The sequence below is a fragment of the Corvus cornix genome, chromosome 2 (genome assembly GCF_000738735.6).
Source record: "Corvus cornix cornix isolate S_Up_H32 chromosome 2, ASM73873v5, whole genome shotgun sequence".
NCBI classification, from domain to species: Eukaryota; Metazoa; Chordata; class Aves; order Passeriformes; family Corvidae; genus Corvus; species Corvus cornix.
Window position 1 is genome coordinate 70,977,177 of NC_046333.1, and position 20,710 is coordinate 70,997,886.

Consider the following 20,710-nt stretch of genomic DNA (forward strand, 5'->3'; position numbering starts at 1 on the left):
AGTTTATTTTCTTCAGATACTCTTCAGTTTTTTCTGAATCAAAATTTGGATTAATAGTTCTTCCGGGAAAGGTTTTTATTTGAGACCAAAATCATTCCTTGGATCTGTAAATGTCATGGATGGAGTGATGCATCTCGCTCATCAGAGAGAAGTAATAACACATTCATTGATATAAACCAGCTATTTCACCATGTTTGATAGTAAATGTGACAGTGTCACAGACAAGATTGTGGCACGGTACACTTGATTATTTACTGCATAGAGGATGGGTCAGAAAAAGCTGTCATGGAGACTCTCCTGTTGAGTTGTGAGGTTCAGAAAAGACCCCATTACATTCTAACCACCTTCTCAGAGGGAGTTTAGGTGCAGCTGGGTCCTGACTTAGTCCCAGATTTGGTCAATGGTTTGTGTCTAAAGGATTATACATGCACAAACAAACCATTGTGTTAGTTAGCTAAGACTGCAAGTTTGGCATGCTATTAATCACTTGCCAAGGGTCTCTTGTGGCAAGGAATATGTCAGCTTTGAGGAGCAGCCAGTAGGGCTGGAGGAGGCAGGGAATCCACTACCTTACAGGAGATGCCTGTGCTTACATGTTGTGGGGATGAAGACTTTCTTTGTTGTTTCAAGATGATGCTGTTTATTCATTCTAGGAAAGCAGAAAGACTCATACCATGGATGGTCACACATTACTGCAAATACTCACCCACAGTGTGCTGGGATGAGGGTAGTTTGGCCAGATTCTGATTAGTCTTCACAGCTTTTCTCGACTTTCAAAACTTGGCTCATGTCTGGGAAGCTATAAAAGGGTCTTGTCCAACCTGTTACTAATAGTTGGGATGAAGTGGTTGAACACAAACTTACTTTTAAGCAGATGAGTAACTTCTTAGTGCTCCAACTTGCAGGAACCGAAGGAAGACCTGAGGTAGTATTAGGCATGACCTGTCTATAGATCCATCCCTCCTTCCCCTCCTTCACATTCAGATGACTGAATGTGTGTGCAGTGAACACAAGCCTAAACTTCAGCTGCAGGTGCATGATTTGATATATTAGTGTAAGGCAAACCACATCTGTTCTTCAAACAATTATGCTTGAATCTGAATGAGATAGAGAGGGAAAGGCATGTATCCCCTTCTGCTGTCTTTGCTGAGACACTTTTTTGGTGGTAGAGAAAATGGTGTAGAAGGGTATGGTTACTTTTTCAGGAGAAGTTAAAAATGCAGAGGTGTGGGGACACCTACTTCCTGTCCCAAGCAAGAGAAGTCTTGGTATGCTGTGCTACATTTCAGAGTAACTGGTAACTGTGTGGAGGTTGTGTTTCTGCATAGCTGTATGCTCTCGGGACTTGTCAGCCCAGGTTTAATGTCAGGTTTGACCCCTGATCTGTACTAACCTATGGTTGGCCTTACCTGCTGCTGCAGCTGAGCACAGTTCTGTGCTGTGTTTCTGCACTACTGTCTTTTCCTTCAGACACAAATAACTGCTTCCACCTTTGTTCATTTTCAGTTGTACAAAGCAGTTATACCCTTTTTTTATCCTTCTGATGCCTGAAATATGTAACTTGAAGCTCAGAAAGTGTGTGCTCCAGCACATAATGCTTTTTTCCTTCATAGTTTATTGGAGGTTAGTGAAGTTTCATTCATGTCTGAAGTGCTTTGGGATCATGAAGTTATGTAGAAAATTTTAAATTTTTTTTTTTTGTGATTATTACAGATTTTGTGTTATTTCTGCAACTTGATGACCTGAAAATGGACAAAGATATCTCTGAGAACTGAATTTCTTAAATTACCTAAATTAAAGATGTAGCTGAATAAAGTCTGTATAATAGAAATGTAAATATGAGCTCCAGAAGAAATCTGAGTCTAGATCAGATTGGGACATTCTGGTTTTAGAGATGATGCAATTTCTAATGAATATGTAGTTTTCAGAGGGGGTGGAGAGGGGAGTATATATTCACAAACAATGTGTTCTATAGAAATTGCAACTTAACAAAAACCCGAACTTAATTTTTTAGTCAGAAATAGCATTAAAAGGTTTGTTTTAGTATTCTGAGGGGAAAATCCTGTTTTCTAGTTTGATTTTTCAGGTGTTTTATTACTGGGTGAGTGAAAACTGTTCATGACCTTCAGCTGCAAGGACTCAAAAACTAGTGTTTGAGTTGTATGTTGAATATATTGCACCAAAAGCATTAAGCTAGATTACATATATATATATATATATATATATATATATATATATGGATAAAATAAGCCTATTTTTAAAGTGTTGGCAACAGAAGAAGAATGTTGAATTGATATAAAGCTTCTGATTTCTCCAGGGAATCTCATCCCTAGCAGAAATGTGGCTGGCACAGTAGACCGGAAATGAAGGCGGCCAGTAGATATGTGCCCTTTCCTACTTGGATCTAAATTGCATCTATCTGAAATCCACCTGTCAGGTGTATAATGATGAGAAGAAGGATGGAGCTGATCATTGTGTTATGTGATGGAAACTTCAGTAGTGTCTACTGAAGAGCCAGTCTTGAGGCAGGTTAAAGTTTAGATAGCTCTGTCTATTAATAAGGATGTGTCTGGCTGCCTGTAATGCCATTTTTGCTTTATCAAAGTGCTTTCATCAAGGAACAAATCTGGATAAAAGTGTATCTTGAGGGTACTTGTGAAACTGTTGAGAATACATTTCAGAAACTCAGCTCCAAGTGTCTGATTCTGCAAGGCAAGGTGCACAGCCCGCTCCCAGGGGAGTGAATGTGCAAGAGCAGAATAGTGTCCCTTGCTGATACTGAATACTTACCTGCAGTTCCAGTTGGATGTATGAAAGAAGTTACTATCTGAAATTTGTTTCCTTCCCACTTCCTTTCTCTTCCTACCTTTTCTTCTCAAATACAAAAGACATTATTTTCAAAATCCATTTGCTTAGCAAAATCAGAGGCTTTCCTTGCAATTCTGAGAAGAAAAGTACAACGCTTTGACCTTTGTGTGTAAGAAAAGCAGGTGCCAAAATACCAGATGCTTTGAAGGAAGTGAGAGGACAAAGCTGAAGGCTGCTGACAGAGGAAAACTGATGTCCAGGATAGTGAACTATCTTTGCTTTCTGACCATTTGATGTACCTTAGGGCAACTGCCAAGCTGGCACAGCTCAAAGATGAGTGTGCCAAGGGGCCAGATGCTACTGTTGCAAAATCATTCCCCAAATTGGCATCTCTGGACCGTGGAAGTAATCCTACAAGAAGTATCAGAAGGACAGTGTAGTGCAGTGAGTAAATGGTGCATCAGTGTTGCCCTAAAAGCTGCGTAACCAATTAATGCAATTTGATTGTCCCAACAGGTACAAGAGATTTAAGATATTAAATTGCACAGAAGCACAGGAGTCCTTTTGCATAGTCCTGGTGTACACAGTGCTTCCAGGGATGGCTGTGCTTCCAGCTGTTCAGGTTGTGGTGCTTCACAGTAAGATGGCAGGAGCAGTAGTTTAAGAACCACTGCACAGAAATAAATCCAAGAGATGAACAGCTAAAGTACAATCAGTGCTTGCTTACCACTAGCTGAGCTTTTTTATTGAATGGCTTGAAGTTTATATCAATAATGGTTGGGGGTTTTTTAGCAGGAAATAGAAACTTGACTTTAAATAAGATACTTGGGCTATCTTCTCATAGATGAAAAATCTCATACCACCTTATGCTGCATTTTTAAAGTAACCTAATTGTCTGAATACTACATATTAATCATCTCAAATAATTATTTTTGTGTGTATAATTGAGTTATAACTTGCCTATTTATATAGACAGTCACTGCATTTTTAATGTGCAGTGTACAGCTATTAAATAAAAATGTACTTCTCTCCATAAGAAAATGTAACTCTTCCTTTGCTCTACCCTCTAGTATGAATTGAGATATAACTCCCTTAAACATTTGTATGGATTTGGTGCAAGGAAGTATCAATCATGTAGAGACTGAGTCTTTCCACATAATTGCACATTATGTATTTTGTCAGCGATAGAAAAGGAAATAGAGTGTAGAGTGTCTTTGAAGATTACAGAAACTTCAAAAAACTGCCATGTGCACAAATACCTCTCTTTTTTTCCTTTCTCTGATGACTGGAGATACAGCACTACATTGTTCCCTCTGTCTGATGGCCTTTCAAAACTTAAATAATAGATATTCCCACAAAATTGACATTTGGATCAAAGTGAAGCAAGTGATTTCTTTTCCACCACTGAGCAAGGCAGGGTTCCTTAAGATGTCAGTACATCCTTTGAAACATAATATTCTTGTTTTGTTTAAATAAATTACATTTATTGAAATAACTGGTAATACGTAAGATATTTGTGATACATGTGATAATGCTTGCAAGAGCAAACATTAAGAATTGAATACCAAGAGGAAAGGGTGAAAATATTGCAGTAGGGAAGGATAGTCTAATAGTGATTATTCTCCCTGCACGTTTGTTGGAACACTTTGTGTCTTCAGAGGACCTTTTATTTAGCAGAAGCAGTGATTTATCTGCAAAGAGATTTCAGCCCGTTTATCCTGTGGTCAAGAATGAAGGACAGCAGCTTCTATCAATTTCAAGTGAACCCTGGAAAGGAAGCTAGCCTTTTCCTTTCTCTACTTTGTCCCCATTGTGTTATCAGGTGTGAATCTAGGCATAAGGCTGCTGCTGGGACCGCTGGTACAAGCAGGCCAGTGTGGGCACCTTGAGCCTGCTGGTGGTGGGAGGCAGACTGGCAGCCCTCTCCCCTCCACCCTTGACTTTAAGAACCTGTGTATATACATGAAAAAGTAGAACTTCAGTGCTGTAGAGACAAAGTGCTCAAATGAAAAGAATGGCTTTGTATTAATTTTCACAAAAAGCCCTCCTGATTAAATAGTATAGGTATTATCTCTTTAGGGAGAAATCAATGCCTGTTCTTTGGCAAAATTGTCAGCTTCTCTCTCACTGAATGGGCCATGTCTGAAGCACTCTGCTGCTCAGGGAGGATGCAATCCTCTTAGAAGGCAGACATCCTGCTGGTCTTGAGTTTCAGAAGTGCACTCGGGAGCTTTTAGTGTGTACATGAAAAGCTAACTGGCAGCGGCTTCTGCGCAGGAGGACTGGATGTAATTGGATATACTATCAAGTAGGAAGTAGGTAAGGTCTTTAGAAGGAGCTAAAAGGCTGGTGTATAAGATAAAGCATCACAAGATTAATGTATATTTCTCTATTTCCTTGTATTATAAATCCTTTTGGCCTTTTCTTGGAACTTCATGCAATAGGGGTGAGGGAGGGTGTACAGCAGGTGGTAGGAGGGGATGGACAGAGAATGCTCTGCTCCAGGGCATGAGGTAAGGGGCAGAGTACAGAACTCTTTCTGGATATCAGTAATAAAGGCCTAATAACCAATAGCTTAATAAAATAGCTGTCTTAATAATATAAAACAAACAGAAGAATACAGATAGCAAGTAAATCGTATGTCCCTTCAGATGCTGGGTACCCTGTGTTCATGGAGCACTGGATCAGTTTTCTGATGTTGCGACACAGATGCTGGCTGTGGGGAAGTTCCCTTGTTTTGGTCATTCAAGCTGCTATATTATTTTCTATTAAGAAATCATCTCTGGTAATATATTCTGTTGTCAGTATGGAGGTTTACATGAGAACTTCTTGCAGCTCTTACATACATGAGGACAGGCAGGCAGTGTAGTCCCTGTTGCAGAGTGGGAACTGCCTGCAGGCTCCTCTGTTCTACCAGCTGACTGGGTTTGTCCCATGGCCAAGGTATTTGGGCACCACAAGCCTGGGCCTACTGAGGGTAACTGCTATGTGGATCATTGACTCCTTGAAGTACAATGGTCTCATGGTCAGGATCAGTACAGGTGGTCTCCCAGATGTGTTTTGGTGGCCATGGGGCCCTGCTAGTAGGTACTTGCCCAGCACAGCACAAACTGCCTGCTCTGGATGCAGCTGGTTGAAAAATGGTCACTAGGGTTTAGGATTGGCATGTAGGATTGTGGAGCAGAAGAGGAGCTGTGGTATAACGCTACATAGCCACAACACTGCAGATACCTAGATCCAGCTCATTGTTATAAATCATACATAAGTCATTGATACAAATCATCATGTATCTTGGAGAGCTGAGGGCTCACTTGCAGCATTGGCAGGGTGTTATTTAGAGTCAGCACATATCCCTCCCCTGTAGTACTAAAATAGAAGAGACTTTAAAAATGGTGCCTTTCTTTTCCTTCAAGGATCTTCCACCTTCTCTGAAAAGCAGTTTCCCTTTCCAAGACTTCAGCATCATGTCCTGCTATGGCTTTCTGTACAAACCCCCAGCTCCTGGATGATCCCTGCCTGCATCCAGCTTCTCACTTCTGCTTTAAGGGGGCCAGAGGGACAATTTCAGAGTGTGGCCTCCTCCCTTCTGGCCTCTGATTCTCTGAAGCCCTTGCTGTAGTAGTTTACATGCAAAATATGCTGTGTGCAGCCCAGTTACCTTAATTGCTTCTCTGGTCAGTGAATTTGCAGCTGGCAGTTTAGTTGTCAGCTCCTTTTTCTCTCATCTTTGTTATCTAAAGGATTTACATAAATATCCTAAGGCACTCTGCAGTTGAATATGCTACATCAGGGATTCTGATTTGCGAATATTAAAGGCTGTTTTAATTCCTGAGACTTGACAGTCCAGGGTTAGAGCATTAGCAGTCAGACCATTTCCTGTGGGTTCACTGATGTCCTGCTGTCCTCCTCTGCATGTTTGTGAATCTGATGAATACAAAAGAATAGAGGTACCGATGGGCTTTTGCAATGTGTCAGTAAATATACTTTTTGCTACCTTTGGCCTGTGGAAGTGTGTGTCCTCCTTTCATTTCATTATGCATTAAAGAACAAAAACCTCAGAACTTAAAGGAGCCTTATTGACTTCCTTAATCCTTTTCTTTCTTTTGGAGTGCCAGCAGTGCTTTTTAACGCTTCTTAAAAGAAAAAGGAAAACTGAGTTGCAAAGATAGCTGACTACAACCCTACAACTAGACTACCTGACTAAAATTTTAAACACAGTAGTCAGAAAATCCAGAAATACAAAAACCCACTTGAAATTTAGAACCTCCAAAACTGAAACTCCTGGCAGTGGAACAGCAGGAGCAAAGAGATTAGATTAAGTTGGGAGAGGGAATATTGTGGGTTCCGGGCTTTATGAAGCTGTAATAAACTCTTTATTGTAGGTTTATGTACAGCACATTTTCTTTTAAAAAGCACAACTTTAGCATACTAAAACTATGGCTGTAATTTTAAAAATCTGTAATCAACATGTATCTTCTAATTATGAAAATCAGGTTTCTTAGGACTTGCCTCTTTTAGCAGCTTACCTGAAAATATTTTAGTAAACCAGTAAAATTAAGGCCATCTAAACAGATTAAGGATCACTGAGTTACCCACCAAATTGTTTAATCTTTGAAGCTTCACTCTTTGATCAAAACTAAAATGTATGCAAAGGATTGTCTCTGTATCTCATAGTATGTGCTTTCAGTCTGTCTTTGGCAGATACTGTAAAATAGTTCTTTCTTCTGAAAAGGCACATCTAAAGAACTGGAATTGAACGCATTTTGAAAATGGGAGAAAATTGGCTTCTGGCCATTAAAATTAATGTAAATAAGTAATTTGGTGAGGTCCACAGAACTGTAACAGCTTTCTTTTTCCTGATCATTGCCCCCAGTAACATCATATACTTTGTATTGCACAGCAAGTTCAACAGAAAGTAAATATCATGGTTCCAGACTTTGACTTTTGAAATATTTATTTGGTCAATTTTTCCACATTTTGTTGAATGAACTCAAGACTTTGCATCCCTTGCCATTCATTGTCTTTCTGATTGTTCTCTGCTACGGATGAGCTGGGAAAGTTTTCTCATATGCATTTCATTCAGCTCCTACAAGACTGTGCACAGTACTTTGGAAAGAAACAAGAGAATGGCAAAGTTGGGTTCATTTGTGGTTGCATTGTCATCAATATTAAGTGTCTGCACTCATGGGTTGCTAACTGCAGCAAATTTGATGTAGAACAGAAATAAGTGTGCAATCATGTTTCTGCTACATGAATAATGTTGAATGCAAGATCTGTGTCTCTACTCTCCCATTACCCACCTGGTGCTTTCTCAGGCGCCGTCTCTGTTGTGCACTGGGAATATTTGAAGGCAGCTCTCAGGGGAGACTGACTGCATTTTTGAAGCCTGTTGCTGCACTGGCTCAGTTGCTTTTGAATAGCAGCCCCGCTAAAACATCAGGCCAGTCTTATATCTGCACTTTTAAGATGACATTTTGCCAGCACTGGATCAAATTATTGCTGTGTGGATCAAAGCAGTAATAGTGGGTCCTGTAAGTACTATTTCAGCTGCTTGCTGAACTGCTGGAGTGGAAGCCATCTCTTCTCTGTAGTATGGCGCTCTCACAGAGGGATGTGCGGCAACAGAGTTTGAACATACTCAGCTGATTCTGTTGCTGGCAATTTTCTCCCATGGAGAGAGCAGAGAGGCACTGGCACCTGCCCCCAGCAGTGTCTGGATGGCAGAGGCCTTGGATGCTCTCCTTTATATGGTGTTCAGAAGGTCACCTATACAAAATCCTATCAGACTTTATTGAAATGCTTGCTCCCATCATGGGGTTATCACAAGGGTCAAGGGATGTGTGTCCATCTCCTTTAGCTTTTTAGTTTTGCATCAACAGGAGGAGCTGGTGCTTTCCTCCCCATCTCCCAGAGAGCCAGTATAAAAAGGTAGAAGACTGCTGTACAGCTTCTTCTGATTTGCTGTTGGATAAGGGTCATAGGAATGTGATCACTGTCTTTTGCAAATCTTGCCACTCTTAAAGAGTTGTAGGATGCACAGTATTTTCTTTTTTTCTGATGGGGAGAGTGAAAAGGCAGTGATAGAGGGGTGTAGATGTGCATGAGCTGACACAGGTACATGGGGTTTGTGTGTATAGTGAAGCAGCTGAAATAAATTTGTTTTCATCTGACAGTGAGCTAGGTGAAGATCTCAGTCTTTCTCTTTGTACTTTTCATCTACAGGTCTGTGATCCTTCCTTGACTTTCATTATTAAATCTGCAGCAATTTAAGTGTTCAACTAAGACAGACACGAAGGGGTTACTTTCTGTAGTAGAATTCTGGAAAATTTACTGTGCAATAAAATTACCATAAATCTTTACCCAAATAACCAGGCATAATAAAATTAACAAACTAGCAGTGGTGGATACAGATATATTTGCAAGGCATCTCCTTCTGTTCTGAGATTTTTTATTTCATGGTTTGACTGCATCATGCTACCTATGACGTTGGGGATGGTAATTTCTGTAGTGTGATGATAAACAAGACTCATTGGCCAAAGAGAGATCCCTTTGACATTGCTATGGTGAATGTTCTTCATCACAGTCTTGTTGTGAATTGCTGTCAAATAGCTTAGCTTATATGAAGCATGAATGATGTGCTGGAAAGATTAATTTTGTCAGGTATACCTATGACAAGGGTAACTCACATCTCAGAAGAGAGAGTTTACAAGCACTTGCATGATTAGCCCAATCATCTTGTTTCATAATTAATTATGTTTATTCTTGGATGAAGCTGTGATTTCTGTCTGGAACCAGGAAGTTAATCTCTGCTAGCCATAATGAAAAATAAAGTTACTCTTCCAGAACCACCATCGTTTTCTGGGAAGAATGTAATCTTGTCTTTAGAATCCTGATGGTATTGTGGATGTGTGTGTGTTTATAATCTACGTGACCATGGAGTTCTTGCTTTTTTTTTTTTTTTTTTTGAGTTAAACCTCTGAGTACTACACTTTTCAGTGCATGTGTTTGGCAATACTTTTAAGGAAAGAAGGACAGAGTTGAGTCCTCTGACTGAATTCTCTTTGTGTGTGTCTCTTAATAGGACAGGTATTTTTGTGTTATGGAAGAAGACCTCAGATTTTACTAGTCAAGACTATTCATCTTGAATTTGTTAGAATTGGATTTTGATGACGGATAGCTGGCAAGAGCATATACACATACACTGTAGTTTTCCTTCTAGAGTTCAGAATCTTTCTAATGATGATCAGTAAATTCACTTCATTGCTATTAACATTGCTTGTGTGGATGTATGTATTAAGTCACCTTGAGAATACATTGACATTTACTAGTGCCTCTGGGATGCTGTACAGTAAAACACAGGGAGATAAATCTTATCAGTTTATTATTTCCTAACACTGTATACTACTGGAGACCTTTAAAATACTTTAAGTTAAAATCAAGTGGTGCTAAGAACAGCTCAAGCTTTAGCTTCTCAGATTTAAATGTTCCTTGTGGTTTTGTTTTTTGGTAAGTCTTGTAGATTTTATAGAACCACCATTTCTAAAGTCCATGGGTTTTTTTCATAGGCAACTTTCTATATTTGTTCATGGCTCATCTTTGTCTCTATGCTTTCTGCTACATCTAGATTTCTTTTAAATCTCTCATCTACTTTGTAAGCTTCAGGAAGTGAATCAGTGTCCTCAATGGATGATAAACTGCTTATGGTGAGCTAGGCCTATTCTTTAATTGAGGGATTATCAGCATATTTGGTAACCTTTTTAGTCTGGTATAAAATACAAAAATTCTTTAATCACTTCTTTGCTTTTTTGTTTAATACAGAGGTAAAAAATATCTTAAGATAATGATCACTCCTTGCATTTTCATAGTTATATATGAATAATCCTTAGTTTCTGGTGAAATTCATAAATTTTACAAAAACAGTTGTTAGACAATTGTAAATTCAACCTCTTGAAAACTATATATATGTAAGGAAGGTAAAACGTGTGTTATAATATTAGCTTTTGAAAATTAACAATGCACCTGCCAATGGTAACCCCATTTGACAAAATAATTGCTTTCAGTGTTTGACTTACTCAACATTTTACTGTTTGAAAACCCCTTTTATTCTGTTACACCATCCATGTACAGAGATCCTAGGTGCTGTCCTCTAAGAAGGAATAGGTGAAGACTATTGTTCATTAATAATATAATGATTCAGTGAGAATAAAAAGATAATAAGTGGGTTATAGCTAAATGACTAAAAATATGAAGTAAAATATAATTTTGGCTTGGAAGATTTTGCATTGAATATGACAAGGATATAATTCACAGAAAACAGTATGGGTAAAACAATAAAAATGAGACAGGGAACATAGGAACGTCTTGAATGCGTTTAAGTCCTAAATAAAGCTTCTGAATATTTATTCCAGATTTTTTTTAATCTTTACCTAAAATCTAAGATATGTTTGTTTTTTTTTTTCCCCTCCTCCTATTAATCTCCACACATGGTGAAACTCCCACCTTGGGTGGGTGTATTGCTCCCTTTCCTCTACCAGACGTAAGGTTGGCTTCCAGAGGCACATGTCATGAAGGTGCAGAAAACAACCAACATTCACTTTGCTATTTTTCAAGTCTGGTTTCTAAAATCCTTTGTTTCCCCTCAAAGTTAAGGTGATCAAACTTTTACCATGACCTTGTGACCATCTTTTTTCTCCCTTTTTCCTTTTCTATGGGACCTCTTTCTTCCTACTTGTTTATAGGTATCATCCTTCAATTCTTTTCTAGATTGAAAAGAGACAAACATTTTCTTAATACAGTTACTTACTCTTCTCAAAAGTAAGATCAGTTGCTGTTCCAATTATTCAGTGTTTTGGAAGATTCCTGCACAATACTACTGTGCTCTGAACTTAATGAAATAGCATCAAAATATACCAGGATGTTACTACTAATAAAAATTCAGGTTGTTCAGGCACAGAATACGTGGAATATATTTCATGGTTCAAAGGATGATATGTATGTATTGCTGATGTATCAACTGCTGTATCAGCCTATCAACTGGGTTGTAGGCAAAAGTGATTCATAGCTGTTTGGGAGCTGCAGGAATGAGCATTTCTATGCAGCAGCTGCATAAAATCAAGACCTGCTCCCATGGTTCAGCTGAGTGACCACCCAGGCAACTGCTGCTGATTTAAATGGTGGGAGTCACCTGATTTGCCACTGCCTGAAACATGAGTTTGGTGGTCCGTCTATGAGGCATGTAAAGGAGCAGGTGTGGCAGAGAGAGGCATGCAATTGGGCCATCCTGTGCTGTGGATGCTGAGAGCTGGTGCTGTGCCTCTGCTGTGTTGTGGAAGGTGTGAAGGAAAACTGCTGTGTGCATTCACTGGCTGCAGAAAGCTGTGACCCGTGGTGGTTTGCCTGTGGTGTCTAGAGCAACAGTGACTGTGTTGTGGCTTATAACTTATGCAGGGTCAGCCTGGGATTCTCAGGCCTGCTGCTGTCCCTAAACTTGGGAAGAAAATGGTACAGGAGCAACAGGTCCTTCTCCCTTCATTTGATGGAGTTTGGTTGACTGGCTTATTTGTCCTTGTTACTACATTCTGTAAGGGAAGAATGGTAGCAATTGTTTAGGTTGATGATCAAATTCATTAAAATCAAAGAGATTTTTATCACTGACCTCAGTGTAGCCAGGTAACTGTGTTATCCCCTGCTCTGGGGACTCAGCTGATAGCTGCTTGTGTAACAGGAGACAAGGTCATACTTTCCAAAGAGAAGATTGTTAGGCATCATCTACTGTTAGCGTGGAACCTAAGCAAATCATCCAGTGCTATCTTATAAACTGCTTACAGCCATATTCAAATCAGTTAAATTGCTTAATTTTTGTATGTGCCATGATTCTTGTCCAGACCAATGTTCAATAATAATGCACAAGGGAGATAATTTTCAGCAGATTAGATGGGATCAACTACATAAAAGAAATGTCTGTTAATGCAAAGATTTTGAGATAAGTTAAAAAGCAGCTGTGTTGACACGTGTGAAGATGAATGCAGAGGAATAGATTAGTCTTAATTACCTAATTGCTTCTAATGAAGTTCAGAATATTTTGGTTTCATTACAGACTAATTCTTCTAATTGCAAAGTTCTTCTTTTCATGAGCAGAAAAAATTAATCATTAATATCTCTTTATTTTGTTGTACAGACCTCTTTCTGATTCTGAACAGATCAACTTGTTAAAAAAAATAAGACTCTATATTCAGCAGCAGAAGTACGATGAAGCGGTAAGTCTGTTTTGGCTCTATGTAAATATTTTGTTTTCTTTAAATCAAAATGAACTGAGAAATAAAACTTTTTTCCTTCCTTATGATGCACCTCTCGTTGACTCAAAACCCCCCTGGAAGTCTCCAAAATTTTGCATTTTGATATGAGTTATAATGAATAATACTGACCTACTGTATTTTTTTCTCATACTTCTTAAATTGTTTGTTGCCATTCTGTAATATAATGACACACAGTGTATGTTTTTATTTTCCACAGTAGAAAAGGGTAAATTGGGAGATAAACTGAGGAATGTAGTTCATGTTGACACTTCTTAGGCTGCTAGTTGCATAAAAAAAAGTGTGGTATCTTGCTTCATCACAGATCCTGCTTTTTTTCTTCTTTTACCTGAACCAACTGTTCATGGTTTCACTTTCACATTTCAGTGTGTCAGACTGGGACCCATACATAGAACCATGCTTCTCAGTTCCAGTATTACGTTCCTAAGCACTTGCTAACACTCACTGTGTGACAGAGTACTCAGTGGGTGCAGGTTCACTGGTACTTGTATTCTGATGTTCACAGAAAGAATTTGTAGAGCTAAATTATACCAAGAAGTCTTTCATTTTAACCGGTTTTTTTCAATTTAATAGTTTTTGTTTGGTCATTGACTTCTGTGTTAAAAAGTACATGAAAATATTGAATATGTAAGATTATATTTAACCTGCCAGATGCATGGAAGAATTCCATTATGTGTTAGGGTTCAGTTCTTTTTTCCTAATATGATTCTTAGGGTAATAAATTACTATTTTATGCACAGGACAGCTAAATCTATTTTATTCTTATGCCTTTTTACTTGCTTTGTTGTAAAGTGGAAATAGTTCGTCTTAAATAAATGGATCTATTTTGCTGTGGGAGAAAGTTTTCTTTTTTGTTTCCTAATACTTCTACTTGGCTGTCACATTTACTTTTAGGAGACATTTTATACATTTCAGGAGTAGAACCTGCAATTTTGTCTTGTTGGTTATATGTAAATCTTACTCCTTGTTTGTTGGAGTGCTCCAGGGGTTTAAGTTCAGTCTTTGATCACTCACACATCAGACTTGTGCCTTGCCCTGGTTGTCCTCAGCATCCTGTATTGCAATGCAGAAAGATTGTTCCATTCCCAGAAGTTGGGGTGTGGATGATTCTTTGCCTGAACCCTGCAGCTCTTTGTATTGCAAATATGCGCTCATAATTGTATAGAATAGATGTCATTTGGGGTGAGTTTGCCCACTGGCAGACTTGTGATCTCTTCAGTAGTTGCCGTACCTTTTTCTGTGTTTGTCATTTTTGAATCCCAACTGGATACCTGCACATATAAAAAACCTTCATTGTGTAAGTTCAGCTGCTTCTTGTACTCTTCCAAATCACACAGATGAGCTTCCCGTCTTTGGGTAAATCACAGGGGTCAGCACACCCAAATGACACTCATGGTGGGAAAACCCATGGTCTTTATCATGGTGTCTCCCCAGTGGAGGCATGGAGTGAGGGGACCGGTGGTTAGACTGGTGTCATGGGTTAGCATAGCTCCAGAAGTGATTTTCTTGCCAAGAGGTGCTTACAGCTTCCTCTATGACCTGACAGAACCTATCAACTGGCTAGTTTGAATATTGACAGTTTTTTAATCCACTTAAAAAAAAGCATGACATGCCTCTGTGGTCCACATTTAAGAATGGACAAGCCCCGGGAAAGCTCTCTCTTGCTTCCGGCCTTGGGACAGGTAACTGGCCTGGGCCTGTGCAGCCCAGCGGGGCCGGGACACAGCCATCCTGTAGCCGTGTAGCCCTGTTCCACCCACAGCCCCCATGTCCCTGTTCCGTGCAGATGGCACGGGCTGGCTCTACACACCCCCCCCTCCAGTGTGGCTGAAGATTCAGCTGAAACTGCTCCGCTGCCCAACAAAGATCATGTGACCAACAGCGATAAGCGAATTCCATCTGCAAGGCCCAGGTGAGATTAACCCTTTTAGTGCTCCAAAGTCAGTAAAGAAGGAAGAGCTGAAACCCTAAGGGAGGAGAAAGAGGAAATGCTTAGAAGCTGAAATTCTGTTGTAAAGCTATGGTGGTGATGGACTATGATATAACAGAGTACCCATTGTAATTTCATGAAAGCATGGGGCATAGAGTGTTCAAACTGTACTTGTGAGCAAAAGTACCTGTGCTGGAATAAGCAAATGCTGAAGCAGCTGTAATTTGATGAGAAGTTTGAACAGGGAGAGATGGAAGTGATGAGGACTCTTGCTCCAAATGGGAAAGGAGAAAACCTCAGTTCCTAGAGATGCTCCCAGAGATAGTCCTAGAGATGAAGATGATGAGGATCCTTTTTCTCCCAGGGAAGGGGGAGTGCCTTTATTCCTAGAGATGAAGATGCTCCCAGAGATGGATGAAGAGAACCTTTGTTTCTGAACAGCTCAACCTTAAAATGGTACCCCAGTAGCTCAAGATTGGACCCTTGAAAGCAGTTGTGGGGAAAGCTGCGAGTTGTGGGAAGGGACTCTCACATGCGAGCAGAGAACCAACCTGGGCGGCTGTCTCGCTGTGATACTGAGCCATGAGAGAACTTCTTGTGGAGATGTCTCCATAGCATGAGCAAGAGAGGCTCCTCTCCCTAAGTGAACTGAACAGGGTTGTTATGGAAGTGGTAAACTGACTGAAAATCTCAAGGGTTGTCTTTTTACATTGTCAGTGGGAGAAGGGAGAAAGGTGAGGGGAGGAGAAGTGTTCTGAAGGTGTGGTATGATTTTTTTTTTTTCTTTCTTTTAGGTCTGTTAATAAACTTCTTTATATTCTTTTAAGTTTTGTGCCTGCTTTGCTTTCTCCTAATTCTTATCTCACAGAAGGTAAATAAGTAAGTAATGAGTATTTTGGACCAAACCACTACACTTGGTGTTTCTGCCCAATTTACGAACTGAACCTGCTACAACTGGGTACAACCCTTTTTGTTTCCAAGTGATTTATGTCCTGAGAGCTACAAGCAGATGCTCTGTGAATGAATCTGGGACTGCAGTTTAGTCTCTGAATTCACCAATGGTTCTTGCAGTATCAGGCTTTACTGAAGTGGAGGACATCAAACCCCAGGCAGGGAATGCTTCAGGCTGTGGAGAGTGACCATGTTTCAGTTGCATCCATAATCCTTCTCCTATGTAAATGTGCCTTCAGAAGCACGTGACTGTTTTTTAAGGGGGTAACTTACACTGGAACGTATACAGTCAAATGCTTGTGGGAAAACAAAGTGGCATGCTTGTTAATAGGTGGTGTTCAAGGTGTGCTGTCTGTGTAGCTTTCACCATCTAATGACTGTCATGGCCAGGGAGGATGGTGAAGGAGCCAGGTGATGGTTGAATTGATATCCAGCAGGAGTCCCAAGCAGTGTGTACTCCAGCAGTTGGTGCTGGCCAAAACACTATACCTGAGCATGGAGAGGACACATGTGCCAAGAGTGGTGGAACTGCTTGAACTCCAGTTGCTGTCAGGTTAATTTGTGGAATGGGAAGCTCACACTCTTCTAATATGTTGCTTAAATGTTTTGTCTGCCTCCAGGTAGCCCTGTGCAAAACCCTGATTAACCTTGCTTTGGAAGGCTTGTCTTACTACCATAAGTATGATAGATTATTCCTGGGTCTAAGTATTGCAGTGGGTTTTGTGGGCTGGACAACTTACGTGATTCTGGTCATTATCAAGGCCCACACCAATTTGACCAAGACTGTCCCAACTAATGAAAAGGTAGGTTGGAAGCATTCAATTATTTTTTTCTATCAGTTTTCAGTATTATATGTGTGCTAAGTGACTCTGTGCAGGATAAATTGCACACCTTACACTTCTTTTGTAAGGTGTTGAGTTTTCCAGCTACTGTAATCCTGTGTAGTGTTGCTGCTAAATCCATTGATTAGGATCAGTATTCCTAAACTGCGTAAGTCTGAGTATGCAGTACTGTGCTTCTTCAGTTTTTCTTCCTGCAGCTGTCCATTTGAGATGCTAATGCAAGTGTAAGCAAACATAGTGATTTAAAACTATTAAAGGGTCTGTCTTTAAACCGGGTTTGATTTTCCCAGGTTTAATTTTCAGCATCAACAGCACTCTGTTATAATAATAATTGTTTAGAAGAATACAGAATACAGCCTTCCAGTTTCATTGATGTTCTTCACTGTAAGGCCAAAAAAACCCCAGCACGTAAATTATTTTGTTCCTGCCCTCTTTGGCAATTTTACATCTGTTCTCAGAAACTGTGCAGTCCAATTGTGGCATTTTTAAAATGTATAGCCTGCTTTGATAGAAGGTGAGCTGTTGTTTCACAGATTGGTGTGCTCTCTTGATCTTTGTGATTTGCAAGTGTGCAGCAGAAGACATGAAAGATGAAGGAAGCTCTTTTTGACAAGATTATTATGGTTTGATTTTTCACAAAGTATAAAATCCTATGAACTTAATTTATTTTCAGTCATTCATCAGGGAAAGAGACCTCAAAAAGGTGAATAGGCAAAAAGCTAGCATTTCACTAGAGAAGGATTAAAGCCTGCAGGGGAGGGAAAATTCTCCCAAACTTCAAGAATTTGTTCAGAATAGAAGGAATTGTTTCATTTTGTAATGTAGGTGAGAATGAGTGCTCACTTAGCATCTTTATTGCCTTCAATATAATATGCTGAGAAGATTCCTATCATGCTGTCTTGAGGTTTTTACTACTGGCTGAAATGAGATAGTCTTGACCTTTAATGAAAATGCTCAAACAAAATTAAAATGGAAAATATTCATAAGTGCTGTACTGTGTGATTTAGGTTTTCTTTCATCAAATAACTGAGGAGATAATTCAGGATGCATGTTATGTTAGATACAAACAAAATAATTACAATAAATAGACTGAGTATCAGGAATATTAATAACTACATTAAGGAAAAAATTTGCATTCTTAGTTGACGTAGATTTAGTTTGGTATATTGATTTTACTAGTTGAAGGCAGATTTTATGCTAGTGACACTGGCAGAAAAAAAATCGGTTTCTTAGTTCTTTGTTGATAGAATTTCTCTTCCCTCAGTTTTCATAAGAGGCCCTTTTCTGTAGAAACCTTTTTAGTGTTCCTAAATACTTGGAGAATCACAAAGCGAGGCTAATGCTTCATATACAGAAGTTATTTGGTTTATAGCTTATATTGGAGCAACTTAAAGAAATTTGCAGAGAGTAATCTACCACTGACAAATAGCCTCCTGCAAAGCACCACCTTTTAAAATCAAGGAGCCTCTGAGTAATGGAACTGCATATCCTGTATATCTTTAAAAGTTTTTGTTTCTTACGCTGAGTATGGAAAAAAAAGCAGTTTTTTTTTCTTTTGGTATAGAATGTTGTTTTGCCTAGCAAGAAGCATAACCTTTTAATCTATTTTAAACATTTACAGAAATGCAAATCTGGTTTCCATTTTCAATGCATGACTGAGTATATTGGACTCTATAATATTTATGTCGCTATATGGAATAAAATGTTGATTGTGTGTGTTTACTTATTCAGTGATAAATTATATTGTGTGCATATCATATATATACATATTCGTTCTGTCTATATGTCAGCAAATGTAAAATTTAAAACTAATAAAATTGCCCTAGGTCAGCTTTCTATATGACATATCCTTTCTTAGTCTAATGGCATATCTTAGCAAAAATTCTATTTTAAAAATCATTTAGAACTTGCATTTGCTGTCAGTTTAGATCAAGGCAGTTGTACATCAGTTACAGGGAGGGTGAGCCAGAAAAGATGTTAATCCATCTAGGTGAACTGCTAGCTGATTGTCTCTCCTTCTCAGCATATTTAATGTAGTTGTGTATCTGTCTACTTAACTCTTTCAAAAAATTAGCATTTGTGCAGAAGAAAACAGTGTCTTCATCATTACCTACACTAAAAGCTGCCTTTGCTATGTCCAGTTGTAATGCATACAGATTAAATTGTTTATTTAAAACTTGTACATAATCTTCCCTTATCAGTAATTCTTCTGATATCTGAATGTCCTTGCATAAGGAAGAATAGTTCAATGACCAGATAAAAGGCAGATGCAGAATGACTGTTTAATGCTTCTCTTTGCACAAAAAAGAGATGCTATCTGATGATTTAGGACTGACCTGCCTGTCTGAGATAACCCATTTTAACATTTTTCTTCTTTCTTTGATGTTTCTCCTTAAGAGTGCTCTCAGTCTGAGACCATGTTTCTTTGAGTACATAACATTCTAATCCCATACCGAATTTCTTTTACTAAGAAAAGCCCAAAGCAGGAGCTGTAGGTTAGGATTAAATATAATAACAGTTGTAGCTATGTTACCTTTTAGTGCTGTGCAACACTAGTCCTCTGTTGTATTTTGAAATTGTGGGTTCTTTGAGCAAGGCAGTTTCTCCTGTGGAAGATTGGTCACAATCCTCCTTTTGTAGCTGTTCCTAGATCCTGAATAGTTGTGTTTTTTTTCTGGTAGGAGTTAATGCTTAATATTTTAGTTTAATTACTTCTCTTACAAATGTCTCAAGCAGGAGGAGGAAATATGCTGATGGAATTTCATTAAATGCTTTGACTGTAAGGCTATGAACTTGAACTGAATAGGTTATATTCTGGTTTTAGAATCTAAACTTCAGAGTTCTTTTTCCCAAAACTCTTAGCATCTCTAACTTCAGATGGATTTCAAGTGTCCATTAAACATTGCATATATTGTGTTCCAGATTGTACAAGTATGCCTTTTGCATGCAGATTTTACTGCAGGACCTTATGAAGAGACACATTTACAATTAGATCTTCAAACCCTACTGTTGTTTTTTTTAATCTGGCTGACAACTTGGTCTAGAGTTGTGTAGAGACACATGGCAGCTTGTGTGGCTGTGTTAAAATAGCATTTGTTTTACTGTGTAACTAACAAATGGAAAATAGTGTGTAGTTTAAAACATGTTATTCCTGTTTCAAGAATGTTTGTCCAAACATTTGTTTTTCAGAAATCTACTGTACTCTTCTACAGTTTTGCCTCTGCTGGAATGATAATAGCTTTTTTTCTGTTGATTCAAACATGTCCTTGGACATACTATGTATACTGTCTCTTGCCAGTGCCAGTATGGTATGCAGTTTTGAGAGAGTAAGTAAAGAATGCAATTTATTACTGCTGTTTTAAGACCAGGTTTGGACTTCCTTTTTGTAGAGAATTAAATTTTTCCCATAAATTTGGGAGAAAAAAGTTAGATACAATTTTATTAAACCTCCTTTAGTGTTTCCTGAGACATTCCAAAGGACTCTGGTTTATATTTCAGTTGACATAATGAGTAGTGTCCAAACAGACTGATACAGTTGCCAATTCTAGAAGATATCTTTTCTATTAGCAAAGATAAAATAAACTATTTCCATGAAAAAAAATTTCAGTACTCTCATAGCTGTTGCAAAAGAGTGCTAAAATCTTTGCAAATACCTGTAGCAGCTGACTTACTTTGCAAAATGATCCTGCAAAGTGTCAAGTGTGCTGAACACCAGCTACTTTTGGAGAACACATGTTAGTCATGTTGAGGAATGTGCTCCCATATTGAAATATATTTGTCTTGTTTGGGTCTCCTTTTACTTCAGGCCCAAAAATACTTGTTATCTTCTGATTCTATTTACTTTCCTGATCTACTGGCAATTTGTA

The 20,710-nt window shown here is 38.8% G+C and overlaps 1 protein-coding gene across 2 annotated transcripts in view; it reads left to right on the forward strand.

Moving 5' to 3' along the window:
* The window catches only part of PIGN (phosphatidylinositol glycan anchor biosynthesis class N), a 106,310-nt gene that overhangs the window by 46,059 nt on the left and 39,541 nt on the right, over positions 1-20,710 (forward strand). For both annotated transcript variants that reach the window (XR_005601417.1, XM_039548843.1), the window contains exons 13-15: positions 12,986-13,064; positions 16,623-16,805; positions 20,034-20,170. Coding sequence is in view for 1 of the 2 variants with exons in the window: in XM_039548843.1 (XP_039404777.1) it covers positions 12,986-13,064; positions 16,623-16,805; positions 20,034-20,170 (399 nt within the window). In the remaining variant the exon portion in view is untranslated. The remainder of the gene's footprint in view (positions 1-12,985; positions 13,065-16,622; positions 16,806-20,033; positions 20,171-20,710) is intronic.